We start from the raw sequence: 14250 nt of genomic DNA, 5'->3' as shown, positions 1-14250 counted from the left end.
TCTCTTCTATTTGTCCTGTGTTAGGTTAAGTTAGTATTTCTGAGTTATTCAGGAAATATTTGTTTTACAGCTTTGGGGGTGCTTCCTCTTCCCTGGCTGGTGCTTATTTTATTAAAGGCAATGAATATGCATTGCATATGCTATGCATATGTGTCCAGATATCATCTCTTGACAAGGTTAAACTGAAGGAAGCAAATGGTATAGTTCACAGAACACGTTTTCTTAATATGAACAAAGTAATCTTTAACTTCTAATTGCTTCATCTTCTAATTGCTTCATCTCTTTCACAAATTCCTGTGAAAGAATTTCGTTTACGTAATCCACCCCCACAACCCACAGTGAAATCAAATGAAAGGAGAAAACTAGGGCAATACTTCTTCTGCTGGTTAGCTTTTTTCATTCAAAGTGACAGGGACATCCCTTTTGTTTCTTCACAACAGTTACGTATGTATGGTAAATTAGAATATTATTTCTGTTTATAAACAGTATTTCCATTTAAAGTAAACATGGATAACATTGACAATAGGATTTTGTGAATTTCGCCCAGATTTTTTTTAATCTTTTTTGACAGACTAAGCAAGCGTGAACTTCTGATTTCAAATTAAGTAGAGAACATCAAAAAAAGTCTTTAATGTAAAACTTAATGTACATGTGAAAGGATTTAAATTCTGATTCTTGCAACACTGACATGTGGTGGCAAAACAGAAGATTTCTCCATGCATGAAAACGTGTGGATGAGCAGTCCCCGATTTCAGCTCCAAGCATCTTAGTTGTTTCCCTCCCAATGTCTCTTTTTAGCTGCCAGATTTTCTAAAGATGGAAGAATCATTTGTTCCTGGAAAGAGGAGAAGGGGGAGCTAACTAATAGACAGCCATTATGTTGCCCTTCATAGTGCATGCTAGTGTTTTTATGTACCCTCTGGTTTTCTAAGCCTATTTACTTCTCAAAGTCTGAACACAAAGACTTCTACCATAGCATAAAAAGCACCAGATTCAGTTTTGGCAATGGAGGTATTGTACTATTTGGAATGCTTTTCCCATAGACCAGGACCCCAAGTGGCTCACCAAAAGTGATAGTAAAATCTTATGTGTATTATGACCATTATTGGGCTGTAACCCTGACCTAACATCTGAAGGTAAAGTATCACCTTTAAATTGATGGTGCTCTCTGATGCAAATCAGTACAAATGAGTTCCTGCATAAAAGAAGAGAGAAATAAGCTATTTGTTTATAGATATGTTTGCACACTGAAAAAAAGTTGTTTGTTATTCTGAGTTCTTTGTTCTCAGTTCTGAGTTTCCTCTGGCTGCTTTATTCCCTTCAGTGAACTTTGGGATAAAAGAGGAAGCAAAGAAATTACTTAATTGTCACAAGTCTTAAAAGAAATAATAGGTTGTATCTCCTGGCTGTTAGAAATATAAACATAAAGATTACGTTAAGAAACTTCAATTGTGTAATCAGTACGCTGAATGTATGTAATGGTATTTTCCATTTCGGGATTCAAGGGAGACTTTGGCAATGGATACAGTATATCATTGCTAAAGAAATAATAATGGAACATTCCAAAGAACGTGTGTGCCTTTTATTAATCCACAAATATGTAACGCAACACTGTTTAGATGTGAATAACCTGAAAAGATTTCATTGGTAGCGGACCATGAGAATGAGGGAGAGCTGCAACAGAGTCATTTAGAAGGTTAATTTTTTTATTAGAGGAGGGAGGAAGTAACTTCTTGCATCCAGCTGAGCAATATTGACTCGTGCCTTGTTTAATTCTAGGTAGCACTGGATATGTTTCAATATGAAAATATTGCAGTTAGACGAGTCCTACAGAGCAATGAAGAGCTAGTGAAGCAGTTCAACATCACTACCTTTCCATCTGGCCTCCTTGTGACCAATAATGGTTCTTGCAGAAGCATCCCTGGGTGAGATGTTATCATAGTCCTAAAAGCCTCCCTTTTCTCTCTTATCTAGTACTAAAATGCATAAATTCTTTTGTCACCCATGTTCATTCTCCTGGAGTTCAAGAATTCAGGTTTTTGTGACAATCCAGAGAGTTTCTGTGAGGACTTACTATCCGATTTACGATTTCTTTTAAATATGTTACAAAAATTGAATGTCTATTCTTAAATTTTGTTTCATAATTATTCATGTAAGGAATTTGCAGAATATTTATATTTTTGGAATTCTCAGACCAGTTCCTGTGTGAGGGATATTGTTTAGAATTTATTTTTTTATCTTATTTTATTCTTATTTAGAAGGGGAGCTTACCAAATTTAAAGATGACACCAAGCTGGAGGAAATTGCTAAGACTTTGGAAGATAGATTCAAAAATCAGAAGGATCTTGATGGGCTACAGCAATGGGTCCTATTCAATAAGATGTGGTTCAGTGGTGAGAAAAATAAGGTCCTACATTTCGGCAGGAAAAGCCAAATGCACAGCCATAGAATAGGTAGTACCTGGCTCAACAATAGCAACAGAATGAACAAGGTGTCCCCGTGGACTACCACTTAAGTATGAGCCAGCAGGGTTGTCAAAATAAATAAATACAGTCCTAGGCCGCATCAACAGGGGTAGCATCAAGCTCATGAGAAGTGATAGATTCAAGGTGCTGGTGATGACCTATAAAGCCCTAAATGGCATGGGTCCAGATTATCTTAGGGAGCACCTGCTGCCAGCATCAATTTCCCATCGTCCTCCTTAGGGTACCGCCGGTCAGTGAGTGCCAGCGGGTGATCCCCAGGGGAAGGGCGTTCTCGGTGGGCGTGCCTACCCTGTGGAACGATCTGCCTGTGGAACTCTGGACCGCCGCCGACCTTCTTTCATTTCGCCGGGACCTAAAAACTTGGTTATTTGATTTATCTGGCCTGGACTGAGGGGTTTTAATTTTTAAACTTTTAAATTTTAAACTTTGGGCTACTAATTGTTATTTAATTTTATTTTAATTCTATTTTAATTCTTATTTTGTCTTTTAACTTTGCCCTGTAAACCACCCTGAGTCCTTCGGGAATAGGGTGTTATATAAAAATAAATGAATGAATGAATGAATAAATAATAAATAATAGATAGATAGATAGATAGATAGATAGATAGATAGATAGATAGATAGATAGATAGATAGTACTGCTCTTTACTGTACTAGTGAAGCCACACTTGGAATACTGCATCAAGTTCTGGTAGCCACAAAAGAAAAAAAGATGCTGAGATCCTAGAAATAATGCAGAGAACAGCAGCAAAGATGATAAGGAGTCTGGAGGTTAAACCGTATGATGAACCGTATGGTTAAGGGAACCATGTATGTTTAGTCTAACAAAAAGAGGGATTAGAGGAAACATGACAGCTGCCTTCCAGTACTTGAGGGCCAGTCACAGAGATGAGGGGATTGACTTATTCTCCAAAGTACCTGAGGGCAGGACAAAAAAGCAATAGGTGGAAGCTTGTTAAAGAGAGAGCCTACCCGGAACTAAAGAGAAATTTCCTGACGGTGAGAGCAGTTAACCAATGGAACAGCTTGCTTCCTGGAGTTATGGATGCTGGAGGTTTTCAATAAAAAAAATTGAACATCCATTTTTCCAGGATGGTATAAGAATCCTGGCAGAGGGTTGGACTAGAAGACCTTCCAATCCTATGATTTTATGATTTAGGCATCTGCAAAAAAACCTGCAATGGGATAGATTTCTACAGAACTTCTGTGATCATTGTATAAGAGATCAGTCTTCTATATCCAGATTCATTATAATTCAGACAGCTGCATTGTCAAAACCTGTTTTCAGCCAACTGCTTGGACGTGCAAGTGTTTACCTGTTATCCGGGTTGGGAATGATGAAATCTCCACTGATGGGAGGTTCTTGTTGTGTGTGAAGCAAAAAACCTGCATTTTTCTTTTGGGTATTGCTCAAAAAGATATCTTCTGGGATATAAAGGATTTATGTACTGTATGGAGGGTGTGGGTATGGGATATGTCTTGCTAATTTCTTACTAAAGCATTGAGAGTGCTGTCATTCCAGAGAGGCACGCTGTGTTCCTGTCTTGTTATTACATCTCTCTCTCTCTCACACACACACACACCCCTCTATAAGATAACAATATCAAACCTGGTTCTGTCTAGATAGGAGGAACTGTGCCTCCGATTACTATGATAATTTTTTTTACTGCAGTCCTGTAGTTTAATCTAAGTCTCCCCCAAACTAGATTTGAGCAAATTATTTGTGGTGAACTCCTGTATCCTTTAATGTTATAACAGCAGTATATATTGGATTTATGCCATCTGATCTATACAATTTCTTGTCTTGTACATTCCTTCCCCTTAATGATTTATGTACACTGACTTTTTTGTGGTTAGCTGCACATGTTAGGAGATTTCCTTTGGAGATAACATTTCAAAATCCGGCACTAGTTTTACTCACTATCTGAAATAAACAGTTCTCACTTCTAACGCTGCAGTGTAATGTGTCAACACAAGTAAATTGTTAATTCATTGTGAATCTTCTGAGAAGAAAGGTGATTCCCTAGTTGTGGAGCATTCAAATTTCTTGGCATAGTAGCTTGGAAGCTGAATTTTGAGGCATTTGTACATTTGTGCACAACTAAATAGATATCAGAATTTTACCTTTTGATATACTCAGCAACTGTAAGTTAAATAAAGCTGAACAACTGAATTCTGAATTCTCAAACTAGAATGTGAAATTTATGTAAGGCCTATCAGATTTCATTGTAGTTGATTCATTCCATTCATCAGGAGGCCAACAGCTTTTAATTACCATCTGCAAAATTACAGCCCATAGAAAGACATAACTTAGCTGGTTGGCTCAACTTGTAAGTGTCCCAGCTGGTCATGAAGCACCTGTCTTCTTATTTCAAGCGGGACAATAAAAGGAATGGGAAATGGGCCATGTTTTTTTAATATTTTCTCTTTCCCACATTCTTGCTTATTTTTTCTTCTGGAGTTAAACTGCGATGATAAAATACTTAGAGCTCCTTTTCAGATTTCCCTGTAACTTTGAAAACTCTCTGAGAACATGACACAACTAGGAAGGCCTCCGTTGACTATTGTAATGAACAAGAACATTTATGTCAAAAAAAGTGTGCTGCTAAGTTTATGAAGCCAGGTTTTAGAGACTCAGGAAGTAGAATTAAATCCTTCAGCTTCACGCAGTAGCAAATCCATAGTTTGTGCAGGTCTTTCAGCTGTGGAAATAGCTGTGAACAAAGGACTTTGCTGCTTTCATCACTGCAACTTGTACCCCCTTTAGACATAAGTGCAATGAAGAGATCTATATAAATAGGGGCATCACTTTTGGCAGCATGCTGCCATACTCCCCTTAAGATGCTACTGACTGTGGTTTTATAGGGCAATGACTCTTTTGTTATCCAGGAAGATAATTCCACATTGAACCCAGTAGAATTAGTGACTATATATATGTATGTATGCAGGGCTTATCCACAGGAACTAGTCAACTTATGACAGCTCATTATTTGTGCAAATTATTCAAATTGCTAATAAAGAATTTGGGAGCCTCCCAAATTCTTTATTAGCAATTTGAATAATTTGCATATATATATATATATATATATATATATATATATATATATATACACATATATATATATATATATATATATATATATATACACATATATATATATATATATATATATATATATATATATATATATATATGCATATATATGCATATATGCATATATATGTATGTATGTATGTAACTGGCATAAACACTCTTTGGCATTAAGGTGGGTATCTCCAGGCCATGTACCTGATGCTTCAGAGGGCATTCAGCTCCATCCACAATTATTCATTTCCTTGATTTAGAAAAAGTTTCCTGATACTACCTTAATCTCACCAGGATACAGGCACAGTGTACAGTAATGATCCCCTTCTAGTCTATTATTGCTGTTGGGCGTTGCCCTAAGCCTTTTCACATTCTTTATCATGCCTTCCAATGCTTGACGTAGATACAGTATTAAATAGCATCAAACTACTTTGTGATTTTCTCTGGCAAAATTATCAAGGAACTGAAAAATATTCATCCAGTGCTACCTTTTGTGATTAGCCCTGCAACTTGTAATACTCTGCCTAGTTTGCAGAAGGGAAGTTATATTTCACATTATTTGGAAACAAAGATAATTGAGTGTGGTCTTCTGAAAACCTGGCAAATGATCATTTGTGTTCTGACCTACCACCTCACATCCACCCAGCTGCTCATCTCCTCCACATGCATTTCTAATTGCAGAAAAGTTCATTAGGAGCCAGACAATGGCTGCTTCTGAGATGCTGACAGAGAACAATGGAACCTGTGCTTGGACCCTCTGGTGAATTCCTGCTATTGAATAGTGCATTAAACAACAAGCAGATGGTCTCCCTCCCCTCCCTCCCCTACATCGCTCTTAGCAGATGATTGATGTCCACCTGGCAGTGAAGGCATTAGTGTGATGGGCAAAAGGGCATGTTGGCACTGTTGATTTCCTCTGCAAGAGGTTTACCAATGCGATGGCATTACTCACTCCTGGACCAGAGGGGAATAATTGGTGCATGTGAAATCTGTATGCTTTCTTCTGCACTGAACTAGCTAGAGTGAGGTAACTGGCTCGCAGAGAGGCGGTCATCTTGCTTCTCTCCTGCCAGCTTCACCCAACAGGAGAGCCATTGTTTTCCTTGCTGCAGAACTGGCAGAGAAGAGAATTATTTGTGATGATGCCGACTCTTGGCCATCTGCTCGCAGAGAGCACCAGGCCGAGAAAACAGAGTATAAAGTGACTGTTCCTGGTTGTGCTTTCCTCAGGGATTATTATTATTATTTTTGCTGGTACCACTGCTTTCTGCACTGGCAAGCAGCTTTCTCTTAATTTGACGCTGCTTTGGGATGTGAGGGAAATTGGCTTTGTCCAGCAAGGTTATTCAAAATTCTCTGTTTATATCCTAAGCCACCTGGTTTGTAGATAAAGGGGTGGCTGAGATTAGGCTTGTCTCTGTTTGAGTCTCTCTATAGCACGGGTGTCAAACTCACCGCATCATGTGACATGTCACAATGTATCGCGATTTTTTTTGCATTGCCAGAGCTGGGATGGGCACAGCCTCCATATGATCAAACTGGCCTGTGGGCTGGCAGTTTGACACCCCTGCTCTATAGTATATTTCTGGTTTCAAAGGGAATCAGATGGATTAGAGAGAGAGAGGGGGGGGGGGGGAGAGAGAGAATGGAAAAGAAACCCATGGACCCATTTAGGCTATTGAATTCAGTTAGTAATAATATTCACAATCTTTTCTGACAGCTCTTTAAATTCAGCTGACCAGATTCTAAGTGGTGCCAGTTATAAGTCAATGTCATCCTATCAAATATTAAGCTCTAGAATACATCTATATTTTTCTGATATTTGTTAGGTACAATCCATTTGCTGAACATTAAACAGAAATGAAATGTGGATCATTTCATCTGTACATGTGGTATTAGTAGGAAATAATATACTGACTAGCTTCATAATTTTAAAAAATATGGGACTCTGTTTCTATATATGATCATTGCAGCAAGACATTTCTACACACAAAGATGAAAAGACTTACAGATTCCTACAATGAAAGAATGGATAGTGAAGTCAGCGGAACGGGCATATGATTAAATTAACTTCATTGATTAAAGGACTTTTTGCTAGAAACTGAAAAAAAAATCTACTTTAATTTTGGGATTTGACAATTAGAAATGTTTACGATTATAGACATACTATTATTGAATTTTAACATCAAGAGATTAATGTATTTTATATTTGTAATTGTAGCAAAGAAAGTTGGAGGCTATTCTTTCTTTTCATTTTTCTTTATTTTTAGCACCTTCCCCTCTCCCTATCTTTATCCTTCTTAATAATTCGCTTTTTACATTTTATCTTTCTTACAAAGTAAATACAGTATATAGCATATCTGGTAATAATGTGTATTTGATCATTCTAGGTAACAGGTAGAGCAGCAAATGATCTATGGCATACCTATTTGAAATTTACTAGTGCAAAGTATTACATCTGTTTTTATTAGTGGTATATACTCATTTGTGTACTTTGATGCTTAAAGAGAATTGACAGCCCAGTTTTCTCTTTTGTAATATATCTGTGGCTATGTGTGTTATAACCACACAGAAATGGAAGATAGTAACTAGAAAGGACACAAATACATATTGTTAAAGTTTGTCTCCATTTATGCTTCCTTCCAGGCATGCAGATTGGAGATCCCAGTATACTAATTTTTTGCGGAACTTACCTGGGGTCTATAGACGAGATGTTTTCATACCAACGGTGTCCCCCACTGCACAGTCAACAACGGCTTTTACAATTTGGAAGGTGGCAGACCAGTGAGTGCAGCTTCCCTGAATGGTTTAATGTTTCTTCTTTCCAAGTGCTGTTTCAGATGTTCTCATGATATAGGCTAAGACTGGTCAGTCTCGCCATTCATTAGTTATGAGGAATAGGGTATCCAGCCTGTCCTCAACAATCTTATAAACAAAAAGGGGGCTAGCAGATGCAAGAGCTATACATCATGGATGTACAGTGCTTTGCATCCAAAGTGGAAAAGTTACTTTAGAGGTAGCATTGGAATATTCTCTGCACCTTTCAACACCTCCTTAAAAAAGCTACATCTTTTCCTGTGTTGGCACAGTAGACATGCATCTCTGGAAAATCTGTGTTTAAGCTAACAGCATGTTATGACAAATGTGCCACATCATTTTGGCACCTCATTAATGCCAGTGCATATTTTCTTGGGACTGAAGTTGCTGTGCCAGCCCAGGAAAAGGTGCAGCATTTTGAAAGAGGTCATGATACGTTTCAGTGAAATCTCACATGTAAACACCTTTTTTTGGCTTTGAAGCCAGGTAGCTGCACATCACTGCTATACTTACATGCATAGTCATCACCTGTTCCTTTTCAAGGTAAGCTGCTTAATGTGGAATGTAGAAAGGCAGTAAGCCAAAGAAATTTAAATTGTGAATTTAGAAAAAGAAAACAAAGCTCAGTTTAGTTCACAACAATATCGTCTCTATACTTTTCTGCAATGGCAACTGTCTTTGTTTCTTTCAGAGTTTGATATACTGACTTTTTTTCTTTAAATTTCTCACTTCTGTCTAAGGACCTCAGCAACTCCAAACACTTTTCCTCTTTGTCTTTCATAGATTTGCTTTATTATTTAATTCTTATTCATTCTTCCTATATGACCAAACCATTTCAATGTACTTTCATACTTATTCATTTCCGTAGCACTCATATGGCACTCATTCATTCTTGATTCTTTTTCTTGTTTTACCACCATATTTCTTAAATACCCCTTTCTTACTCCATCCAACTTAACTTTTATGTTGTCTTGATATAATGAACTCCCACTGCCTTACACAAAAGCAGAAGCATGTTCTTAATGCATAGTCATTCTTGCTTCTCCCAACAGTCATTTTTCACCACATTTGCTATTTCTCCATCCTTTTTTCCTTCTTAGGTGGCTATTGTGTAAAAAATACATAAATTCATTTACTTGCTTTAGTTCTTTGGCATTTATCTATAATTGTTCATTCTCTCTTTCCTGTCCAACACATCTTATGTTATTTTCAGATCCATATTCCTTGTTGCATCACACTATTTATCTAACGTTCATTGCAAATCCATTCTGGGTCTTGGCCAACAGAATGGTATCATCTGCACATGAAAGAACACAGAAGTTTATGTCCCTGTTCACCATATTGTTAGTGTCACTACAAGCATTCCTTATATACATTGGCAAACCAAATGGATATTATACACCCATGTCTCACTTTCTGCTCAATGCTAAACTATTTAGTAAGCGTTCTGTTTGTATCCACACAATTTATTTACTCCCCCCCTCTATTTTGGTTAGTTTCCAACCTTCAATTCCATCTTCATACAAAACATATCATACTTCAAACCCATTCACTTTTATCAGTTTCTCCAAAATCAACAAATGTACAATAAATGTTCTCACAAACAGCACAGGATCTATCATTTAAGAATTTCGCAAAGAATGTCTTAATACTGAAATCATTCTTCTGTGCAGCTGTGATTGAGTAGGATTTTGATGAAATTTCAATGTGGGATTAATTTTCATCAAAATCCTACTCTGGACAGATAATTTGTAGAAAAGCCATTCCTGCATTTTAGAGCATATTTGGGCATAGGTGGACAAAATACATGATTGAATGCAGCTCTACAAAAGTACGCACATAAAATCTGAAAGCTGGAGAGAACTGTTTCTTGAGAGAATATCTTGTTATGTTATTCTACTCATTCTCAAAGCACTTTTGTTACATAGACATTAAAATGGTGTTCTCTGGGGAAAGTAGTTAGCGCTTCTTTCTTTTGTTCAAACTAGTTTTCATGTTACTTGGATGTCAAGCTGGATTATCTGATGTCATAGGATGAGCTACTTACACATTCATAGTGGATTTCACTGAGACCAGCTCCAATTATAATCTGGCAAGAAATCTTTAAAAACAGCAAATAATTTGGGGAGGAATAAAACAGTGATTGGTACAAAGCATGAGGGCAAGACACTTAAGTATTAAAAGAAATAGAAGCTTAGTTCAAGTTGTAATTTGAAGGGGGTCCAGTCAGATGGAAATTAAATTATGGAAGTCTTATTATGTGCAGGAGACTCACATTTGTGGATTTAACAAAGAATGTGGATGTCAGTGCAAATTTATAGAAAGTAATCTCCAGAGGGAGAGTGGAGGATAAAGTCCCATTTCTTTTTCCAAAGAAAATTGTTACTAGTTGTACAGCCACAGTTCAAGCTAGCTTTATGCATCTCTGAACTCTGTTGACAACTGGTGGGTCAGATAGTGCCAAAGGAGGTGTGAGATTACATCCTAGAATTGCAATTTTATGTTGTGTCAGTAATTGATACATTTTCCCCCTTTTTTGGTTAATGTTTGTGCCACAGGAAAAAGGTATACATGGCTGATGTAGAATCTGCAGTACTTTATACCCTAAGGATAGAGGCTGCAGTATTTGCCAACCTTGAGGGAGAGCAACTCTCCACTTTGAAGGACTTTGTGTCTATTTTGGTCCAGGTGAGTGATGTGACACCTTTCAACCTGAGAGACTTTCCAAACAATTCCTCTCTCTTGCTGCTCTCTCCCCTTTTACATAAGGGCAGCACTCAAATTGCCACCATTTGTTCAGCAATTGTTTGAAATTAGTGTGATGTTAAACAAATGGTAGTTACACCTGGTCCCCCAAATTATGGCTCTTGCAGCCTCCCTCCGCTGTCATGTGATTAAATTTTGGGCACATGGCAACCTACTTGTGTTTATGATTGCTGGGGCACTTCAGCACCCTCTATCTGCCTAACCAACCCCCCCCATCTCGGCCATTTTGGCTGCCCTGCACTCACTGGCCTTGTCATCTCTGCTAGCCTTGTCATGCCCTTTTGCCCTTTTCTTTCTGCCACTGTTGATAACACACACTGGGCCTGGCTCTTCTCAAGTGGGCTGCTGTCTGTGCCAGGACTATGTTTTGAATTTGTGCTGGCCCCTTGTCCAAGTTCTGTTTGAGCTTCTCACAGGAATGGCAGGGCCAGCAAGCGCAGGGCAGCAAGGCCAGTAGAGCTGGAGTGTAAGGCAGCCAAACAGGAAGAGAAGTGAGGGAAGACAGGTTGATGGGGGTAGTTGAAGAGAAGACAGTCTCTTACCAAAGTATGGCCTGAAGAGACTACATTGGGAATGGTTTGAATTGGGGTAGGTCTTTGGCTAACTAGCTAACCAAATATTATTTGGTTAATGAGAGCAACTGGGATTGCTGGGATCACCATCGCTAAGCAATGCAGTCATGAGACATCAGGGTTTACAACTGCATCACTTAGTGATGGAAATGGGCAGCAAATAAATTTAATAAATAAATAATAAAATAAAATTTGAGTCCCAATTGCCATCATATCTTGAGGACTACCTCTATATATTTCCTTTTTTATAATCTTACCAGTGACTCTGCCTTTTTAAACTTAGATGAAAATGTTTCATTTGGAGAGCAAGTTCAGTTCTAAAAGTCATCCATAAGCTGTTAATATGCTCCTTTCTCTAGACAAAAATCATAATTTCCCCATTAATAAAATGCTGGTTCTGAATAACCCTGTTTCTTGAGTCCTTTTACTTTTTAGAGTTTTATGAATTTTATGTAGCATCCCTGTGAATTTGGCTTCACTTCATGGTGTTTCCTGAGCTGTGCTCATAACCCTGCAAATGGACAATTCTGCAAAAGCAATAAAAAGAGTTTTATTACTAAATATTTTTTAAAACGTTTAGTTTTTTTAAAAATTTAAAGCCTACAAAATTCAATAATCTTGGTGAAATTTTATTTTTTTAATTAAAAAGAGCGACATGGAGTACATCGCATCTGAAAAAGTTACTTTTGGAAAATTGTGTACATGTTATGGGGGCTCTTACAAACTAACTGCTATGGTGGACGAGGCCAGTCACATAATATTGACAGGAGACCAATTCATGGAGTTGCTGTCCAAGTCCTGCTTTAGCCTTTTCAGGATATTCCCTATCACTTCAGTTGACCTGTCTTTTTCTAGGCACGTGGCCATGCTCCTAGAGAAAGCATGGAGCTACTGCCCTATCATTTTCATTTTCTAAGAATAGCTCCAGGATTGTTGGAGAAGAGTAGGCAGAGCTGAGAGGTGGAGTTAAGCATGTCATCAGTTTAGAATCCTTGAGTTGCTACAAGCATTCTAAATCCATTGCCTCCTGAATTCCATTGATCCTTGTCAGGTGTCTATTTAGTGTTGAACTTTAGTTGACCAGATTCTGGTATATAGGCTTGAATAAGCTGCAACCTTACGAATGGTCCTGATACTTTGCGCCCGACAAGGATTTATGCATTCTTGGAAATAAAGATTATGCTTAAGGCTGCGGCTTCATTTTCCAGCATGTTAGTTTCCCATGTATGCTTTTTTTTAAAAAAAATAGCATGATTTAAAAATCTGTGTCAGCCAAAATCTCTGTAGGCAACACATTGAGAAACGAGGGCATAATATTTGTGGTTTCGACTCAATATAAAGATTTGTTTCTCTCTTGAATATCTATACTTTATTTTAGTTGCATTTCAGGATTTCGCTGAATACCATTTTTAAAAAATCTTTTTTCTCACTCCTCACTTTTTAGAATAACTTTGGTTTAACAAAAAAAGAAGAGAGCTGTCTAATAGTTTTGAACAATTGGAGAAGATAATTGGTTTGTCCAACTTTAACATGGCCCCAACTAATACTGTTTGATCTTGAACAAAGCTAAGCAGGGAGGTCTATCAGAAATCCCAAGGGTCTAGATTAGAGAAGTCCAAAATTATCCTGAAAGAAGGCAATGGCAAGTGACTTGCGTATTGTTGCCAAGAAAAATTACATGGACAGAGTCCTCAGGAGCTGAGCTTGGATTTAGGACAGTCAGATTAAATGGTAATATTGTATAAGATTTATTATCTCATTTCAAAGCACTTCTTTTATCTACTTACCCAACTTCTTCTACAATTCACTTCCTCAGAATGGCTGATATAAATCAGTGAATTTCTTTCCCTTTCCAAACAATGGCAGAGAAAAATTGATCATGATTAATTCATGTGTTAAAAAGTAAAGCAATTATATATAAAAAGCATACTTGTACCTCCATATAGTCTGAATCTTTCAATCTCAATTCTTTGTAAGTTGGAATAATGCTGATAGGCCAATCTATAATGAAAGAACTATTCAAGTTCCAAATTTTCATTTATGACTACCAGTACCTTATACAATTTATTTTAAATTTACTCCTATTCTTGTATGTTTGAGCAAGCATAAAACTGGGGGGAAAAATTCAAGCATTAGCAGAACATCACATTTGAAGATCTGCTTTGACTGCTTGTAAATTTTAATGCAGTGTTTCTCAACTGTGGCAGGTTAAAGATGTGTGACTTCAATTTTCAAAATTCCTCAGCCAGAATGAGGAATGGCTTGACTGACTGGGGAATTCTGCGGGTTGAAGTCCATAGATCTTCAAGTTGCCAAGTTTGAAAAACATTCTTCTAATGACTTCTAAGATATACCTGCTGCTTCTGTAATGTGGATATCAAGGGAAATGCCTAAATATGTTTACAAGACTTGAGTATAGGCTCCAAGTTTTTTTTTTGTTTTTTTGCTAAACTGTAATTCTTATTGTGACAGGAGAGGAATATTGTTAGTTTATAAGGATATCAAATTTATCTGTCTGGCCAGG

General features: G+C 37.4%; 1 protein-coding gene across 1 annotated transcript in view; it reads left to right on the top strand.

Moving 5' to 3' along the window:
• QSOX1 (quiescin sulfhydryl oxidase 1) overlaps window positions 1–14250 on the top strand; it is a 46075-nt gene that overhangs the window by 12944 nt on the left and 18881 nt on the right. Inside the window, exons 5-7 of the mRNA XM_083358704.1 lie at window positions 1780–1925; window positions 8218–8355; window positions 10947–11076. Of these exons, the coding sequence (XP_083214830.1) occupies window positions 1780–1925; window positions 8218–8355; window positions 10947–11076 (414 nt within the window). The remainder of the gene's footprint in view (window positions 1–1779; window positions 1926–8217; window positions 8356–10946; window positions 11077–14250) is intronic.

This window comes from Vipera ursinii (genome assembly GCF_947247035.1).
Source record: "Vipera ursinii genome assembly, chromosome: 3".
In the NCBI taxonomy this organism is placed as follows: domain Eukaryota; kingdom Metazoa; phylum Chordata; class Lepidosauria; order Squamata; family Viperidae; genus Vipera; species Vipera ursinii.
This window is presented reverse-complemented; position numbering and strand designations above follow the sequence as displayed.